The sequence below is a fragment of the Ceratotherium simum genome, chromosome 22, assembly GCF_057802395.1.
Source record: "Ceratotherium simum simum isolate JZ-2026a chromosome 22, ASM5780239v1, whole genome shotgun sequence".
In the NCBI taxonomy this organism is placed as follows: Eukaryota; Metazoa; Chordata; class Mammalia; order Perissodactyla; family Rhinocerotidae; genus Ceratotherium; species Ceratotherium simum.
In genome coordinates, this window is record NC_141921.1 from 15,569,846 (window position 1) to 15,588,988 (window position 19,143).

The window sequence follows — 19,143 nt, forward strand, 5'->3', positions numbered from 1 at the left end:
CAGCTCCTGAACATACCACACATCACAGGTACTGTTTCCTTTGCCAGAATCTTTTCCTCTGGTGAGCTCCTACTTCTTCTTCACGACCCAGATTAAAATGTCACTTTCTCTGGAAAAGCTTTCCTGACTCCATCTCCTTTCTGTGTCCCACAGGTCCCCTCCCCCTCTTATAGCATGCACTGCTGTATTTTATTGTTTGTTTACATATCTGTCACCTGCAGGGACATATTTGTTTATATATTGGTTTCCATCAGGGACAACTTTTTAATCCCCACATCCTGGACCTGGCAGTATCCCTGCAGTGGATTTGAAATAAAATATCATTCTAGCAAATCCCATCTCCCCCATCCTGCATAACCTCCCATTTACTCCAGTTAATTTCTTCTTCTTAAATTTATGCCCATACTCCAACCATTCAAGTCTTTCTAGAATACAGATTCTGATAATTACACCCCCCTCCAACTTCCTGCATTTGTATATAATATCAGCTGACACCTACTGAGTGCTTACTATGTGCCAAGCCCAGTGCTGTGAAAAATGTGCCAGTGTGATCTCATTTAGTCCCAACAATAGTGAAGTCGCTATTACTAACCGCATTTCTCAGAGGAGAAAATTGAAGCTCAGAGAGGGTAAGGGACTTGACCAAGGTCACACAGATAGTAGGTGATATGGCAGGGACTTGGACATGGGTCCATGTGATTCCAGAATTGGTGCTCTTAACCATAGTGCCATATCATGTTATGCCTTCTTTAATTTCATCTGATTCACCAAAAAAAATGTGTAAGGCAAGGCAAGTCTTGTTTCCTAAGGACTAGCAGGAGAGAAATCTGAGGCCAGCAGTGACAAATCCAAAGGATAGGCAAGCCTGAAGGCCACACAGCATGGATTAGTGACATGGGACTAGCTTTCAGGACTGGGAGCACCTCCCAGAACACTATGAGACCCTGAGGAAGGCAAAGGAATCCTACTGGAGCTGGCTGAAGTTTGGAGTGACCTCTGCCTTCCTCCTTTGGGGTCCACAAGCTGGGCAGTAAGGTGGCTACCAAGCCAGAGAAGGCTGCCTAGAGACCTAAGGAAAAGTGGGAGCTCAAGACAGGTTAGAATCTGTCTGGTGCCGAGGTATCAGTTTGACCTGAGGCTGGGCTATAGCTGATCCTGACATGGACTGTTTGGACAGAGCAAAGAATCCTAGGCTGGCAGCACCTAGAGATATAGGGAGACATGTTGGTGATGGAGGCTGGAGAGCAGGGGAGAGACCAGGGGAAAACTGGACTTCTCATTATGACAGAGATGTGAGGGGTGGTGTATGTGTAAATGGGTCTTCCAGAACATCTCCCATCATGGAGAGGCAACCACCACAGAGGGCTTGGGCCTATGACAGTATAATAAGGGACAGCATCTCTTCTCCTGGAAAGTGCAGTTTCTCCCTCTTTGGTTCAGCTTTTCCCCTTGATTGACCAGCAGTAAAAGGTAGACATTGGATGGAGCTTCTCAGAGCATTTATTTTTTCTGATTACAAGAGTGGGGAGTAGCTGGGTGCTGGCTTGGGTGGAGGAGCTGAGGTAGGTTTTGGGGGTGGGTTGCAGAAGGAGGAGCACATATGTGGAGCAGCTGGACTAGAAGGAACGATGTGAAGGGTAGCTGTCAGAGTAACTGCAGGAGGCATGGGAGCAACTGCAAAAGGTGAGGACCCAACTCCCCTAAGCCCACCCCATCCCTGGATCCCCTCTTTTCTTCCATAAGTTAAAAACACTTCCTTGAGGCAGCTCAGGTCAGAGGCTACAAGGATCAGAAGTCACAGATTGGAGAGCAGAGTTTGCTCTGGCCAGCAGAGCCAGGTTCTGGCTGGACGGCAGCTCAGGCCTCCTCAGCTGTAGCGTCGATGCCCGCATAAGTGAAATTCTCAAACAGCGACATGTTCACATAGGCCTGGGGAGCAGAGCAAGCTTTAGTGGGGAATAGGGATGAGGGTGCCTCTGGCCTGAAGCTCTTAGACTTCCATGTGGTTGCGGCATTTGAAGAGATACTGATTTGTTCTGGAGACTCGAGATCGCCCCATGGCCAAGGGCATCAGACCACAGCTGGGGGGCTCAGGTGAGAGCCCTTGACATGATTGTTAGATAGGAGTTTTTTCATGCCCTCATCCAATGAACTGTTTGCTCATGCATTCATTCGTTCATTTATTCAAAGGCTATTTTTGATGATTTACCTATTTATATGGTTATTTGATCATTCCTGCATTCTTAAGATAGTTTACTAGGCTATTTAGTCATTAATAATTCATATGAAGAACTCTTATCACATTATTCATTTTGATGTATTTCTTCATTTATATTTACTTGATAATTCATTTATTCACATGGTTATTAGATTCAGTTATTTATTATTTGTTATTATTTATTATTATTTAATAAATATTTCAGTATTTATTCATATGATTATTATAACATCCATCCATTAATTCTGTCCATTCATTCATTCAGTTACTGTATCATTCATCCATCCATCCATCCATCCATTTGGTTGGCTGACCATTCATGCCTAGCACTCTGGCTCTGTGCCAGGTGAGAAGAGGTGTCCCAAATGAGAATAGGCTATTGGCCCCAGCGTAGGAGGACAGGCAAGCAGTCTGGGACCTAGGGGAGAGATTTGCTGCTGGGGCTAAGCAGTGGCCATGGAAGAGTTCAGAAGGGCCTAGTGTCCAACCCAGTGTGAACTGGAAAGGGAGGCTGCATCCTGGAGCCCGGCCTACCTGTGGTGGCAGCCACTGGTGGGGACAGGGACATGGAGGCTGCTGCTCTCTGGTTCCTATGAGAGGGCACCCCTGTGAGCTTGGTGAGCCCCAGCCCCCTTTACCCCTAGTCTCACCTTCCTGGCTTCCAGCATTCGGCCCAGCTGCAGTGCGATCTGGGCAAAGGGCGGTCGCTCATATGGACGGTCCCGCCAGCACTGACGCATCAGCTCGTATCTGCAGAGGGGACAGTGCTGAGATGAGGAGTCAGGGCCACCTGGGGTGATGGGGTCACAGGGCTCAAGGCTGAGGTGACTCACACTTCATCATCACAGTTCCGAGGCTGCTCCATGCGGTAGCCCTGAGGCAGCTTCTCATAGAGTTCAGCACAGGTCATGCCACAGTAGGGTGTGCCCCCTGCAGGATGGGACAAAGCTCTCTCAGCCCAGGGCCCCAGGTGGGGTAAGGTGGGGGAACTGAGGACTGGGGGTTGAGGACTCACCAAGGCTCACGATCTCCCAGAGAAGGACGCCAAAGGACCAACTGAAATGAGGGTGCACTTAGTTACCCTGTAGGCCCCGGGGCCCAGCAGCTTAGTGTCTACCTACCAAGTATGCAGCCCCTCCCAGCCCTGTGTGTGTCTACTCTGCAAGTATCTGGCCTTGGCCAGATGGAGACACGGAGGCATGGAGGCTTGCTCAAGGTCACACAGCTAGTAAGCGGCAGAGCCGGATTCAAACCCTGGCAGTCTGGCTCCACAGCCCTTGCTCTTAACTGCCTCTCACACGGTCACAACCTCCATGCAGATGAGTGTCAGGTGAAACCAGGGAGTTCTAGTGGGAGTAGGGAATCTAGGGGGTCTCGGGGCAGAAGCAGGAAGCAGGCAGGTGGTGGTCAGAGGGGTGGTTGATATGGTGGCCAGTGAGCCAGGCAGGCCAGGCCAAAGGGCTTGAGGCAAACGAGCAGAGCCAGGACTGGCGGGCTGGGCAGGCCAGGTTCCCTGGAGAGAGGAGCAGGGGAGTGCCAAGATGGCCTTCTGGGGGTGGGGAGCACAGAGGGGGCATCTTGAGGGTCAAGCTCTGGTTGGGTCCCCAGGTGGGGATGACCTTGCCCTTCAGAGAGAAAGGGGAGAGCATTCCTTGAGTGGTCTCTCCATCTATCCAGGCATTACCACTAGCATTCCCAAACCTCTCCAATGCACCCCCCAGTCTCTTAGACAAACACTGCCCTAAACTACCCCTACCTCAAAAACACCTACCAAGACAAAAGTTCCTTCCAGCTAGCCCCCCACCCTCCCACTAAGATGCTAGGCATCACCAAGGTATACCCAAGACACACCTGTGTCACACCTGGAACACACCCTAGGGACACCCAAGTCGTGCCTTGGACTACCTGAGACATGTGAGAGATATGTCCAGGTTATGCCTGCATGCATCCTTGGGGGACCAAGCCCTCCAGCCCCTTCCCACCCCCACACTCACACGTCACTCTTGGTGGTATAGACGCTGTAGTTGAGAGACTCAATAGCCATCCAGCGCACGGGGAGACGCCCCTGGGAGAGAGTGGGTTTGAGGGGTTGGGTGAGGAGGAAGGGCCTATTTAGGGCATTCTGGGGGGCAGGGCCAGGCATGGGCCCTGAATGAGAGGACTGGCTGAGACTTACCATCGTCTTCTTCACATAAACCTCCTCGCCCCGAGAAAGGCCAAAGTCTGCAATCTTGGAGGCCAGGTTCTCTCCAACCAGCACATTTCGGGCAGCCAGGTCCCTGTGGATGAACTGCAGGCACGGTCAGAAGTCAGGGAAGACTGGAGATGAGCAAGCCCAGGACTCCTGAGCCAGTGAGGGGTCTGGCCCCACAGCCGGTCTTTGTGGGACCCTTCATGCCTTTGGTAGCCCTTCCTCTTCTCCTTACCCACCCAGGCCTCACCCTGGATCAGCAACCCTTGTGTGAGAAAAATCACAGTGCCGGCTGTCGTTCCTACCTTCCTGTGACCTGTGACCTGTGCCATGCCCATCACAGGCTGTATCCCTCTTCCTGGGACAATGGTGGGCTTTTCCCCAGTGACCACCCTGCACCTTCCCCTCTCGCATGCTCCCTCCCCTCTTCTTCCAACCTCTCCTCTCCCCTCACTAATGAGAGCAGAAAGGCCCTTCTCTTGCCTAAAGTGACCTTCTCCTTTGAGTTCCAGATCCTGCCACTTGGCCCTCCACCTTCCTCAGAGACCTCTCTCCATCAACCCCTCCCTCCACACTGGCCTCTTCCCCTCTGCTTTCAAAGATACTCAAGACCTTCCTAACTTTAAAATGCCTTCCCTCAGTCTCATGTTCCCCTCCTGCTCCTGTCCCCTCTGTCCCTCTCCCTTCATTCACGCAGAATGTTCTCGGACTTGGGCTCAGGCCTCCAGCCCCTGCTCCACCCTCAACCTCTCCTGGTGGGTCCCACCCACTCCCTCACCATTAGCATCTCCATCTGTGGGGTTGTCTTTGCCCCAGGCCTCTCCCCTGACCTCTAGGCTGGCATCTACAACTGCTAACTCAGCACCTCCACCAAGATGTCCCTCGGATGCTTCAAATGCAACACCTCCTCCAGACCTGCTTCTTGTCCTGTGCACTTACCCACTCACTCACCCAGGCCAGCAACTTGGGGTCATGTCCTCCTCTCCATTCCTCAATCCCACTTCCAGTTAGAGCCTGCTGATTTTATCTCCTGAAGTTGGCCCAGTGGTCTCCCCTCATCCCTCTACCACCCCTCCCAACACACACACACCTGCTTCTCACTCAGGTACTGCATGCCATTGGCAGCATCACTGGCAAAACGCAGCAGCTGCCGGGAGCTGAGGGTGGAGGCTGTTCCATGTTCTCGGGCAAAAGCTGGGTCTGTTTCCAGGACCCGGCTCTTCCGGAGAAAATCTAGCAGGTTCCCGTAAGGGGCATACTCAATAGCGATATACAAATAACCTGGGAGGTGAGGAGATATACAGTGGTGGTTTATATACAGGCAGCCTGGGGTGGCAGCAGGTACCCAATGGTAATAGATGGGGCACCTGAAGCATGAAAGACTCGGTAGTGAAGTTTAGGTAACCTTAAGCTCCCAGCAAGCTATGATGTGGAGAAGGTGGTGGCTGATGGTGGAGGTTTAGAAGAAGGGGTAGGTGATGAATTGGGGGCTCACCTCGGTTCTCACAGGCCCCCAAGAGGTTGATGATGTTGGGGTGATGCCCCAATTTGCACAGAACTTCCAGTTCTCCCGCAAAGTCACGATGGTCATTTTCAGAGGCATACTCTGTATAAAGAATCCAGTATCACTTTTGCCAGAAATAACTCTGGAGAAAGGGCATGGGCTGGTAAGGGCTGGGGTCAGTTACTGGAGGGAGCTAGGTGGGGCCTGGGATCTGTGGGACAAAGGAGAGGGTCACGGCTGGGGTCAGGGGTCACTCCCAGTAGACCTTTCAGCATCTTAATGGCTGCATTCATCTTGAGCCCATCCTTCTTGATCATGGCCCGGATGACCTGGCCGAAGTTCCCCTCCCCGATGAGGTCCTCAAAGGTGATGTCCTCCCACTCCAGCACCGGGTAACTCAGGGGCTCAGGCTGCGGTTTTGGTCGCCGGGTCAGCGTCAAGGTGCCTGAGCTGAACTGCAGGATGGTCTCCTCGCCCTTCACAGGATGGGAGAAGTGGGTAGACAGTCCACACAAGAGACATGGGCACAGCAGGAGGCATAGATAGGCAGACAAAGAGTGGTTAGATAAATGGACAGAGACCCAGACAGAGGGAACCTTGGTAGTCAGCCAGGGACAGACATACAGACAGAGGACACATACTGAGACAGAATCATGGGAGATGGTGCCATGAGGGGGCCATCAGGTGGACAGATGTCCATGGAGACAAATGCAGAAGCCCCAGCCTGGGATGCAGGGGTGTGGGGTTCTGGAAGAACCTGGAGTGAGTCAATGGAAGGATGACATTTCTAACATTTGAAACAGAAAGGAATTGGAATGAGCTTGGTAGAAGCAGTGAGCTTCCCATTATTATACTGATCCCACAACCAGGCTTTTTTTGTCACCAGGGATGCTCTGGAGAGGATTCCAGCCTTGGGCAGTGGGCTGGGGTACCTTTATTGAGCACCTACTACATGCTAAGCCCTGAGCTGCTGGGAGCCAGTGGAGGGTTTTTCTTCTCCACAGTAACAGAAGCAGTGACTACTGCTGTCCACCCACTTGGTGTCCATCCATAGCTCTAACACCACCCAGGACTTGAAGATAGAAAGACCATAACAAAGAGGAACATCCACTTCCCACACTGAGTAGGAGCTGGGCCACTTGAGCAGAGCTGATGGCAGGAAAAGGAAACAGCTAAACAGGACCAAGGGGGCTGCCAATACGAGAACTGGAAGAAGGTGCAGACAGACCTGGTGGTGGGGCTCCCTAAGTGAGCTGAAGGCCAGCTTGATAGGCGAGGGCTGGGGACACGGGGTCACATGGATTCGCATGAAACATGGACAGCTGAAGCACACACCAGAATGTACACGTGTGTTCTAGTGGTGGCACTGTAGGCAGGTGCCTCGATGCAGAGGTACACGTGCATGTGGAGGAACACAGGCACAGGGACACACGTTATCAGGGACACACACATATACACATGGGGGTGCCCACAAACAGATGCACACAGGCACTCATACACGGTACACACATTCATGTCACACACACCCACATGCAGACACATGAAGGTATACCTTGATGTTTGTTAGGATAATATCTATGTTAAAGGCTGCTTTCCCACCTCCTTCCCTCCACGCTGGTACCCATTGCCTTCCCCCAACACAGCAGTGGCGGCTTTCTGTGGCACTGACCTCAGGGGGAGGGCCAAAGCAGCCTGGAAAAAAGAAGCCAACTGAATCTCTGAAGGGAGTTTTTTCAAGGCACGACAGAGACAATAGCCTTGGACACTAGGCTTTCTATCACAAGGATCAGCCCTTGAGAGAGAAGAGAGCTTTTCTGAAATGCCAGAGCTTGGCTCTAAATATCAAGAGCCCAGGCCTGGAGGACCAAGGGCAGAGTCTGGGGAGACAGGACTGGCGGTGGGGAGAGAGATGGGATGAGGTGACAAGGTGAGGTGATGCTGGGTCCCTGAAGAGAAACCAGCCCCCCACGCCCTCCTACGCCGCTGAGTGTGGGCCTGTGGGCTGGAGGGGCGTGGACTACAAAAGGACAGAGAGCTCCGACAGGTTTACAGGGAAGCCAGGAGGAGTGGAGGCTGTGCTTCCTTTCTCAAGGAGTGAGAGGTGAAGCTGCAGGCCTAGCACAACTCCAGAGTGGTAGAAACAGCTCTGTGAGGGGATGAGGCAATGGGTCTGAGGGCCACAGAATATGCTGCCTCGCGCAGGGTGCAGGGAGGCACCCTAGAATCCTTAAGTCTCCCAAAGGAGGCCCTGGGATTCACAAGCATGGAGGATGGGATGAGGAGCTCACAGAATGAGTGGCCTGTTGGCAGGAGGCCACAGAAGGGGTGAAGACATCAGCCACAGATGTGTGCAGATGGAGGCTGGCTCCCAAGTCTGGGAGGGCCTACCAGGACAGAGGCCAGCATGAAGCCCAGCTGCCTCTCCACGACATCATCATGCTCCCTGGGCTTAGAGCACCCCTACGGAAAAGGGGGAGAGCCCGAATTGACCACGGTAACATAGCAGAGTTATTCTGAACTGGGAATATTAAATGTTTCACCACTAATATAAATGGGCTCATGAGCTGAGTTCAGTTCTAGAGAAATAAAGAAAATGATATTTTGTGCCCTTGAGTGTCATTGAGTATAGTCTTATACCCACCATATAAACACACATGCGCAGGCACACACACACTCGGGGTGTACAAGTACTTGTGTGTACACAGGGTCTGCACACATGTGCCCTGGGGCAGGTACAGGTGACTGACCGATCCTGACTGGTAGGTGAAGGTGCGTCGGCGATGCCGGCAGCTTCTGCGGATGCACACCAGGGTGAAGAGGGCAGCCAGGATGGTGAGGCAGGTGGCAGACACCGAGCCCACTGCAGCCAGGACCAGCTGTTTATCCAGGCCCTCTTCAGCTGCCCGGATCTCTTGGACTGGGCCCTCACTTTGCAGCCCTAGACACAATAAGAGGGGCAGATCACGGGGACACCTGGGTTAGGGAACCCAGAGGCCACTATGGGGTCGCAAAGAGGGAGAGGTCAGAGATCCCAGTACTGGGGGGCGGGGAGGACCAGGGATGTCAGGCCTGGGGCCAGTGGGTCACGGGAGTGACATGATTTTCCCAACACTAGGACAGCAGATCGTAAGAAGGGGAGAGTCAGGATCCCCAACACCAGGGCTCTTGTCACGTTTTGGGAGGGACCTAGAATGCCCTAGCTCCAAGGCAGGGGGTCATGTAGAAGGAGAGGGCACTGAGACTGACCCCAGGGCCCAGGCCCTGCTCTCTCACCGTTGCCCAAGGTGGACTCTTCTACCATGTCGCTCCAGTCACCGGGTCCCTGGACACTGGCCCGCACACGGAAGAGGTAGCGCGTGCTGGCATTGAGGCCACGGACGACGGTGCTTGTCTCCTCAGGCCTGTCCACATCCATCCACAGTGGGTCTCCGGAGCCCCCAGCCACCTGCACCTCCACAATGTACTTGGATATAGGCCCAGCCAGAGCCTCTGGGCGCTGCCACGTCAGCTGGATCTCGGAGTCTGAGAGGGCCTGAGCCTGGAGGTGTCGGGGGGCTGGGGGCCCTGGGGAGATGGGGTTGGGAAGGCAGGGCTCAGACAGGACCAGGCTATGTAGCTGTGGGGTCAGGCAGATCTGTTCTAGCTGCATCCCCTGCTCTGTGGACCCCAGAATGGGAGCCACCCTGCCAACCTCCACCTTCCCTGCTGGGCTGAATTCCTCTCTCTATGGCCTCCTCCACCCCTGAGCTTCTGCTTCCCCTTGTTCTCTTCATATCCCATGTCTTCCCGGTGTCCCAGATCCTCCCATGTCTCCCCCATGCCCTGTGTTCCCCCAAGTCTCCTGTCCTTCCAGTGCCCAGACCCTTCCCACAACCCTTGTTCTCCACATGAACCGTGACCTCCCCATGCTCTGCTCCATCCTGTATGCTCCTGGTATTCTATACCTTCCCCCGTCCCATGTTCTCCCTGTGTCACGTCTGCCTGATACCCTGGGTCCTCCTTATGCCCATGTTTTATCTCCGTGTGCACCCAGTCTCCTATAACCTCCTCTCATCCCAAACCCATTGCCCTCTTCCCGAGCATACCGCTGGGGGGCAGAAGCACGCGTGCGGGGGGGGAGGCAGGGCCCAGGAGGGTGCAGTGGTAGAGCTGCACATCCAGCTGGTAATGGGTGCCAGGCGTGAGTCCGGTCAGCAGGGCGGTGCGGGCCTGGGGGGACGAGACGTTCTCCCGCCGCTCCTGTCCCCGTGCCCCGTCCCACAGGCGCAGCAGGAAACCATCGCCCACAAGTGGCCCAGGCACCGAGGGTAAGGACCAGCTCACTCGCAAGCGGTTAGGGCCCTCCACATGCCAGCCCTCCAGCCATGGCTGCAACAAGGGCTCTGAGGCCAGAGGTCAGGGGTCAGAACTGTCCAATGGGTCCCTGGGGCAGGACAGGACAGTGATCCCCAGTGGACAGGTTAGGGCAACCTCCAGTGGGAAAGGTAGGGGCCCCTGAGGTGGACAAGACATGACAAGCCCTGAGTACATAGGACAGTGGCCCCTGGGGGGACAGAAAGGGATGATTCTTGGCCTCTCACCAGGACAGTCTGTGGTCATGAGGGTGGGAGGGCCCCAGGCCCCCTCCCCACCGTCCCCTGGCCGGCTCAGCTGCACACGGACACTGTATGCCGTCTTCGGCCTCAGGTTCATTAAGGTCACATTCTCACTGGGGTCCACTGGGGGTAGGGTGTACAGCACACGTCACTCAGTTCCAACCCCTTCCAGAAGTTGCCATTCTCCCCTCAGCCCTCTCTTCTCCTTATGCCATTCTCCCTCCCTTTCCATTCTCCCCTCCCTTATGACCAACACCCCTATCCTGCCCCAGGCCCCTGCCCCCTAGCTCCCTCTCTACTCACCCACAATGGCTGACCAGTCCATGGTGCTGTCCTGGGGCCGGTAGTGCAGGCGAACAGAGGCAATGGGTCCATCCCCAGAGAAGGAGACCAGTGGGGAGACCACGAGCTGGCGGCTCTGCTTGGCCAGGAGCCGAGGAGCAGTCTGGGCCACTGGGGGCACTGCCAGGAGACTCAGGGTAAGGCATGGCCAGACAGCCTACCCAGTCCTCAGGGAAATGAGAGGACTCTGGGCTCTGGCTGTCAAAGACACTTTGGATCTGGGGACCCTCTGGGCTGGGGAGAGTTCAACAGATGAGCAGAGTGCCAGGGCCCAAGGAGGACAGAGTTCTGCCTTCTGGGCAGCTTGGGGCACAAGGACTTGGGAATAACAACTCGAGGGTATCCCAAAGGATGTTAAGTGAGGGAGTGACATGTCCGGACAGGGTTTGGGGGAGGGCATTGTGCCCATGCAGTGTGCGGGTGGACAGAGGGGCTGAAACCCAAGACAGGGAGAGAACCTGGTGTCAGCCTGCTCTCTGCCCCTCCTCCCATCATTCATCACTTTCTTAATTTAAAAAACAAGGTAGCCAGTGATGAAGCACCTGTTTTGTCTCTGATGCTTCATATGCATGGTCTCTAATTCTCACAACTGCCTTTCCGATGGGGCTCATTGCCCCTGTGTTATGAATGAAGAAAGTGAAGCTTGGGGACACTGAAGAACTCACCTAGGGAAATGCAGCCAGAAGGAGATGCAGCCAGGGTTGAACTAAAATCAGTCAGTTCTACCCCAAACAGCTTTTGTATTCTTGCCTGGCTTCCTCACTCCACGCTCACTCCCCCTGTTCTGGTCTTAGCTTTTCTCTCCAGATTATTGCATTAATGCCTTAACTGGTTCCCTTGTCTCTTCCAAACATTTACCAGACTGATTTTCTAAGAAGAATGGCTGGCTGGCTGGCTGGCTGGCTGGCTGGCTGGCTGGATGGAAGCAAGGGAGGAAAGGCGGGTGGGGCAAGGAGGATGGAAGGTTGTGAGCTGAGGGGGTGGAGAGGAACGGTGCTGTCAGACAGAAATGAGCACATCACGAGGAGGTGCTGATTTGGAGAGAGATGAAGGCCCGGTTTGGATCCTGTAGAGCCCTTGGTACCTATGGCTCATGCAGGGGGTGAGATGTGAGGAGGCAGCTGAATATAAAGTGGGCCCCTGAATCAGACACCAGGTAACTTCCACACTGACTTCAGAACCAGACCTCACTTCATGGAGGTCCCACCAAATGGGTCTGGAGCTCAGGAGAGGGGTCCAGGCTGCAGATCATATCTGGGAGTTGCCAGAGGACGGCTGAAATCTTGGGAGTAAATCACATTTTAAATGATAACAATAAATGTCAACATATATTGAGCCCATACCCAGTGTTGAATGCTTCAATGCATCATCTAATTTAATCTTCACAGCCACCTTATCAAGTGAGCGCTGATATCCTCATTTTCAGAGAGAGAAACAAGCTACAAGGGGCTAAGTAACTTGCTTAAGGTGATGGGGCTAGGAATTTGTAGAGCAAGGATTCGAACTCAAGTTGTCTGGGTCCAAAGGCTGAGGAAAGTGAGGAGGGAAAGGCTGCAGGGGGAGCCCTGGGGCCACTCCAATATTTTCTGGTGGTGGAGGGGGCTGGTGAACAAGTGGGGAGCAGAGTCTGACAGTGAGAAAGAGGAAGGTGAGAGAGATGTCTGGGCTTATGTGGGGGAGGAGGGGTGTCGGGAGCAGAGGGAAGGAGGAGCCAAGGGTTGGCAGAGGGTGTGAGCAGCCAAGGCTTATGGTGCTGGAGAAGAGGAAGGGACACCTAGACCCAGGTGAGGTACTCTGCTCTGCGCAACCCCGGCCCTGGCAGCTCCCTCCTCACCCACCTCGAGACTCCTACGCAGCACCTCTGGGACGGCGAGCAGGGCACCCTCTGAGCTCCACAGCCCACGCGCTCCCCTGTGTTAGCACTGAGTGCCCTGGGGTGTGACGCAAGAGTGGGGAGGCAGCATCCAGAGGGAGAGTTGAAGGCACACAATGTGCGTCTATGGGGAGGGCTTGTGAGGAGGGGAAGAGGGGAAGCATGGCCAGGTAGGAGGCTGGGCAAGGCTGGAGGGTGTCCCGTTTCTGGGGCATGTGCTGTCCTTTCCAGATGGGACTGAGCTTTTCCCCAGCCTTGACACTGCCCAGCCCAGGCCTCTGATTGATCACAAGCCCTCTTCTTTGCCTGGTGCTGGGCTGTGACCTTGGATGCCCTTGCCCTTCCTGCTACACTGCCCAGTCTGAGCAGCATCAGCTAGGGCCCACTCTGCCCACTGTCCATCCTCCACGGCCCCAGGACATCACTGACCTTTGACGTTGACCCTGAAGCGCCGGCTGTCTTGGCCACCAGACGTGGACACGCGGCACTCCCAGAGCCCACTATCCCCAAGGGTCAAGCGGGGCACCTCGAACTCGGCTGTGGTCCTATCTGGCTCCACAATGGCCTTGGTGGACTGAGAGAGACAGGGGAAGGGGACAGATTACAGACAATGTGCACTGTGTGGCAGGCCAGCGTGTGTTTGTCTGGACTGATGGGAGGACAGAGGCCAGGTGGCAGCCCCTCAACAATCAGCCTGACCCCATGTGAGCCGTGGTCAGGCCAGTGGGTAGCCTGCAGAAAGCCCTGGGGGGTCAGGGGACTGAGGGATAACTGTGGAGCTGGCAGGATGGCACCCTGGGTTAGGGCTCACTGGGGCTGACCTGGAGGACAGTGCCATCTGGCTTGCGGAGCTCCACGCTGCCCCGGACCGGGAAAGGGTTCCCTGCGGCTGCACAGTTGATTCGGGGCATCGCCCCTAAGTTGAACTCCAATTCTGAGGCCACATCAAGGATCTGGGGGATCCGGTCTGGGGAGAGAGAGGACACTCATCCTGGAGCCCCCACAGGGACAGACACGGACCACCAAAGTGTTCCTCGTCCACCATATGCCCAGTCACTCAAGTCCGAAAGCTAGCAAAGTCCTGTGTGACCCTCCAGGGAGCCAGCCCTGAGTCACTCACCCCCACCTTTGATCAGCCGCAGAGCCTACCTCCTGCGCCCTGCCCCTCCTAACACGCTCTCATGCCACAACCAGGCCCCTCCCCAGCACCCCAACCGGGCACGGTTCAGGCCTCATTCATGTCTGGGCCCTGCCACAGAGCCTCCAGGGTCTTCTGCTTCCACTCTCCACCCAGATGCTGGGGTCCTTTCTCAAACACACATCTGACCACCTTGTGCCTCTTCAACAATTCCGTCCTGCCCCTGTCATATTAAGTGCAAACCCTTTGGCCTGCCATTCAAAGTCCCCAAGATCTGACCTCTCCTGACCACTCCCCCAGCCTTCCTCCACTCCACTGTCCCAGTACCTGAGCCTTTGTCCTCAACCCCTGGGCCTTTGCCCAAGCTCTTTCCCCAGCCATCCCTCTCTTGTCCTTCATATCCCATCTCAGACCTCACCTCTTCCCAGAAGCTCTCCCCGACCCTCTCAGACTGCTCAGTGGCCTCCTCTGGGTTCCTAAACACTTGGGCTAATGCCCACCCCTGGACAGGTGGTGGGCTGGATGGTGAGGACTCCTTCCAGACCACGAACTCCCTGAGGGCAGGACTTTTGAGTATTGACAGGGAGATGTGCCTGGTGAAGGCTGACTTGTCTCAAGGGATCTCAGACCCTTGTGCTCATACCTGATTTCTCACAGTGCACTCCATGCCACCCTGAGGGGCAGACACAGCCGCTGAAGCGGTCACAAGTGCCGCCATTCTGACACTGGCACTGGAGGCGGCAATCAGCCCCAAAATGGCCAGGGGCACAGGCTGGGAACAGAGGCGGTGTGGTTAGAGGGGCACAGGGGGGCAACAAGGGAACAGCTGGGGCCTGGGTAACGACAAGCTGGGTGGAGAGGGCACTGGTCAGGGGAGCAGGGGACTGTGGAGAACTTGGTGTGTAAGTCAGGGCCAGAGCGAAGGGTCCGGGTCAAGCCTGTGGCTGGCTATCTGGGTCAGGGACCATGGAGGGTGGGTTAGTCCATACCTTCCTGGCACTGGCTTCCTCTCCAGCCAGACCCGCAAGAGCAGCCATAGGGGTCTGGGAGGCAGAAGGTGAGGCCCCGGCAGCCTGATGTGCCTGGGCACTGCTCTTGGCAGCTCTGCCCAAAACGGCCCTCTCTGCAGGCTAGAAATATGGCGTGTGGGTGGAGGGGCCTCTGTCGGGCCCCAGGGTCCAGGACCTACTTGGTACTTTCACCCTCCAAGCTCCATCCCCATGGTTCAAGGGTATTCCCCCAGCCAGGCATCCTCTCCTGCCTGCGTCCTAGCTCCCCCTCCTCCTTACCCTGCTCACAGCGGGTCCCAGTGAATCCAGGGGGGCACACACACTCGCCGTCCTGGTCATGGCAGACACCTCCATGCAGGCAGCCTGGGCATTCCTTGGTACAGCCTGGTCCCCAGCGCCCAGCCTCACAGCCTGGAGGAATGTGCTTTCAGCAGCTGACCCCCATCCACCTGACCACTGCTGCTGAGGACTGGGGCAGCCCTGGGGGCCCAGGCGACCCGCAGGAAGTGGCCCAGGGCCCCCAGCCTCCCACACCACCCACCACCTCTGCCGTCTGCCCCTGACCCCGCACGATGAGCCGAAAGAAGGCACTGCCCAGTGGGCTGGCTTCCAGGTAGGTAGCACTGTAGATGCCACTCGATGGTGGCTGCACATCTGAGAACCGCAGCAGGAACTGCCCATCCTGGGCCTCATGCCAGTCCAGGGTAGAGAAGTAGGATCCTGGGGGCATAAACAGGTCAGGGGCCTCAGCACCATGTGATAGCTGGGGGTGTCTTTCCCTCTGAACACCTCTGCCTAGGTAACATCAATGTGCGCCAAGCACAGTGATCAGACCTGGGGGAAGGCACCAGTGAGGGTCTGTACTCAAGCCAGAAAGCCGGGAAGCATCCTCTTCTCCACGCTCCACCAGCCACTGGGTAAATCACCAAGTGCTGTTCAGTCTACCTCTTCCTCATCTCCTAGAGCATCCACTCCTCTCCACGCCCGCTGCCAGCACCCCGCTCCCAGCCTCCCACAGCCTCCTAAGCAGCCTCTCTGCCTCCAGTCTCCCCCTTTCCCATCCGTCCTCCACTCAGCAGGCAGTGTGATTTTTCTCCCACAAATTCCTCTGCAGCTCCCCTGCTTAAACCCTTCAACCGTCCTCCACTGTCAGCACAACATCTAGCCCCTGGCATGTCACAGTCATCCGTGTGGCCACTGCTCAGCCTTCTCTCCACACCCTGCCAGACTCCTAACATTCCCGAGTTCCTGAATTGCTTGTTTCTCTTCTAGAAACACCACGCTATTTCAGAGCTTCCTGCCTTTGTTCTTATCTATCCTCCTTCTGGAATGTCTTTCCCTCCTCCTTTGTGGGCACAATTCAGGTGTCATCTACTGGGGGATTCCTCCCAGGAGCCTCTCCCTCCAGGACATACAGACCCTAATATTAGGGTCCTTGTCCCACCTGTTTCTTGCCTCTTTGCTCAGGACTGAACAGACTCTAGGAGCCTGGGTTTACCGGACTCTCCACATCTCTCATCAGTTCGGGAGGCCTGGAGCCCAGGTGGCAAACCCCTTGGCCCAAGAGAAGGGTCCTCCTCCCTCAGGAGCCCAGGGATGCAAGAGGCAGCCAAAAGGTGGTGGGTCTGAGGGCTGCAGCAGGAATTTTGGGGCCACTCAGGAAAACGCTTCCTCCCATGGGGTAGCCAGAGGGCCTGACAGGGCCAGGGTGCGGGCAGGCCTGGGCTGAGATCCTGAGGTCTGCCTAGGCCCCCGAACATGTCTGTACAGATCTCTGGAAGAGCCTAGACTTCCCTTGCCTGTGCTGGGACTTTGTCACCAGTTTTCTTCTTCCCCATGGGGACTGCTGCTCCCCACCAGGTGGGCTATGTGACAGCACCTGCTAACTCCCAGGGGAGAGTCAAAGGTGAGGGTTAACAGAGTGCTGATTTGGGGGTGACAGGGAAGGAGGTAGCTGATCAGGAGCTTCCGCTCATCTGTGTGCAGTAAGAGGACAGCTCAGAGCTACAGAGGAGATGGATGCAGGTGCTTCCCATGGTCCAGGACAGAGGACAGGCCTGGAGGTTGGCCAGGCGGGTAACAGGTGTATCAGAGTCACCGGTGCGTAGGGAGCCAAAGCTGGGGATGCTGAGGCTGAGGGAGGTGTTGGAGTGTCAGACCTACAGGCTTAGCTGCCCGACCGGCTCAGATGCCTTCTCACCGTTGCTCTTCCAGATCACATCCATCTGCTTCTCCTTGCGCACACGTGCGGCCAGCAGGGCTGTGTCGCCTTTGTTCACCGTGTGTGTGACCTTGTCCGGGTGCAGGTGGGCTGCGGGGTGGAGTGTGAGGTCAGAGATCAAGGCAGCCCCTCCTCCCCCTCCTTAGCCCCGGCCAGACTCACCTCCGGGGTTGTTGTGCACGTAGACGACCCGCGTGCGCCGCGCGCCCGCGCCGCCCACGCAGGAGAAGACGCCCACGAGGTCGGAGGGCTGCGAGAAGCCGCGCAGCGTGACCTGGTGCGAGCCGTTGCGGGCCAGGTGTGGGGGCTGCCAGGGCCGGGGTGTGCGCACGATGCGGTCGTCCTTCTCCAGCAGCAGCGGGGCGCCCCACGCGTCTGAGCCCCTGCCCGCCCCGGCCTCCCCGGACACGCAGGTCAGGAAGAAACGCTGAGGCTCGGTGAGGCGCAGGTCGGCCAGCAGCGTCAAGTCCACAGACGCGCCTGGGGCGGGACACCAGTCCTCAGATCTGCCGGGGTCCCAGCCTTCACCTCTCCCTCTGCTTTCCCCCCTCCCCACGCTGGCCCCCGTCCCCCAGGCGCTGCACTTTATCAGAAGTTTCCATCCCGCTCCCTTCCTGTCCCTTTCCTCTTCCCGGTGCGCTGGCCCCTTTCCCTCAAGCCTCTTCGTCCTAAAAGAACGAAAGCAAAAACAAAGCCCCTTCTCTGGCCTCCCGGTCTCCTCCCTTCTCCTGCCAGATGGCTTCCCTCTACAGCCCAGCTTTCGGAAAGAATGATCGATGCTCCCCGGTTGTCGTTTCCTCGCTTTTTATTCCCTATTAGTCCCCTTGCCCTACCTGTCTCTCCGACTGCTCTGCAAAGGGGAGCCGCTGTCCCTGCTCCCCACCACGAGGGTGTGACTGGGAGAGCCATGAAGAATAGAAGGGTCTTGGAGGGACCCTCCCTGTCACTCCAGAAAGCTAGACATGTTTGCTGTGCTGGGATTTAAGGCGGGAGAGGCTGGGTCGGGCTGCCAGGTGGTTGTGGGCAGAAAGGAAGAGAGCTCTGGGCCCAGCCGAAGGCCAGAAAGAGGGAGGGCAGGCCTGGGGCGGACACACAGACACAGACTGGAGGTGGGCCTTGGGCTTTGCCTTCCAAAGAGCTCTCTGCCTTGTCGGGGAGACAGACATGGCTGTACCTGTCAAATGCAGGGAGCTGGCCAGCGAGAGCACAGAGAAGAGGCGCCAGACCAGCATGAGGGAGGCAGGGATGAAGAGAGGCCTCCTGGGAGACAAAGCTTGAGGGTCTTAAAGCTGAGCAGGACACAGGGCGGTGAAGAGAATGAGGGCGGGGAGAGGTCAGGGATAGGAAAGGGCGTTCTGGGCAGAGGGAGCAGCCTGAGTAAAGGCACGGAATGAAAAACACTGTGGTGTGAACAGGGGGCTGTCCAGGCTCCATGTGGCTGGAGCACACAGTGTGAGGCTGAGAGCGAGGGAGACCAAGTGGAGTTGGAGGCCAGAGGCGGGCCTGAGCAGGGAGAGCCCAGCGAGCCTTCTCAGCCCCATGACCCACACTTTCTCAAGCCCCTCCTCCGTCTCTGCCTGCTAACTGCCCAGTCATTAGTTTAAATGCCGCTCAGTTTATCAATTCCTATTCTCTGAAAGCTACCATGAGTGAAGCTAGCATTTGCTGCCCGCCTGTCCTGTGCCGAGCACCTGTTTCCACCAGGGCCTCGCACCCTGCAGTGAAGTCGATGTGCTTGCCTTTACAGGCAAGGGTGATAATTATTCTGCAGTCCTCCAGCAAGCTCATCCGCTTCCTTGGCTTTAACTGTCACCTCTGAGTCAATGACGCTGGGACGGCCTCTCAGCTCGGGCCTGCATTTCCATCAGCTTTCCTCAAAACTGCCCCTTTCTGGTGCTCCCTGACTCAGCAGATGGTACCAACCACCTGAGACACAAACTTTGTAGTCATCTTGTACTCCTACTGTTGTAATAATTAAAGTTTATTGGAGGCCCGTTATATGCCAGGCTCTTGACTTGTGTTCTCTCATTTTATCATCCCAACTATCCTGG

At 56.0% G+C, this 19,143-nt stretch overlaps 1 protein-coding gene across 1 annotated transcript; it reads right to left on the reverse strand.

Moving 5' to 3' along the window:
- Positions 1 to 1,453: 1,453 nt before the first annotated feature.
- TIE1 (tyrosine kinase with immunoglobulin like and EGF like domains 1) lies at positions 1,454 to 18,880 on the reverse strand. Its single transcript, XM_087447082.1, has 24 exons — positions 18,807 to 18,880; positions 18,267 to 18,352; positions 17,255 to 17,572; positions 17,072 to 17,182; positions 15,436 to 15,591; positions 15,151 to 15,282; positions 14,851 to 14,991; positions 14,505 to 14,633; positions 13,545 to 13,690; positions 13,153 to 13,297; positions 10,812 to 10,970; positions 10,494 to 10,631; positions 9,999 to 10,295; positions 9,187 to 9,477; positions 8,661 to 8,851; positions 6,179 to 6,389; positions 5,905 to 6,015; positions 5,500 to 5,690; positions 4,395 to 4,508; positions 4,213 to 4,283; positions 3,234 to 3,274; positions 3,052 to 3,148; positions 2,869 to 2,968; positions 1,454 to 1,929 (listed from the first exon to the last, which is right to left on the reverse strand). The coding sequence occupies exons 1-24, from the start codon at positions 18,878 to 18,880 to the stop codon at positions 1,858 to 1,860; spliced, it is 3,522 nt and encodes a 1,173-aa protein (XP_087303208.1). The 3' UTR covers positions 1,454 to 1,857.
- Between the last annotated feature and the right edge of the window lie 263 nt (positions 18,881 to 19,143).

Bases quoted from the DNA above. Each gene is read 5' to 3' on its own strand.
- TIE1 (XM_087447082.1), bottom strand. From the start codon at position 18,880: ATGAGCTTGCTGGAGGACTGCAGAATAATTATCACCCTTGCCTGTAAA. The intron at 4,509-5,499 runs GTGTGTGTGTGT...CCGTGCCTGCAG, and splicing joins AGTACCTGAGTGAGAAGCAG to TTCATCCACAGGGACCTGGC. The intron at 4,284-4,394 runs GTAAGTCTCAGC...ACTCTCTCCCAG, and splicing joins TTTATGTGAAGAAGACGATG to GGGCGTCTCCCCGTGCGCTG.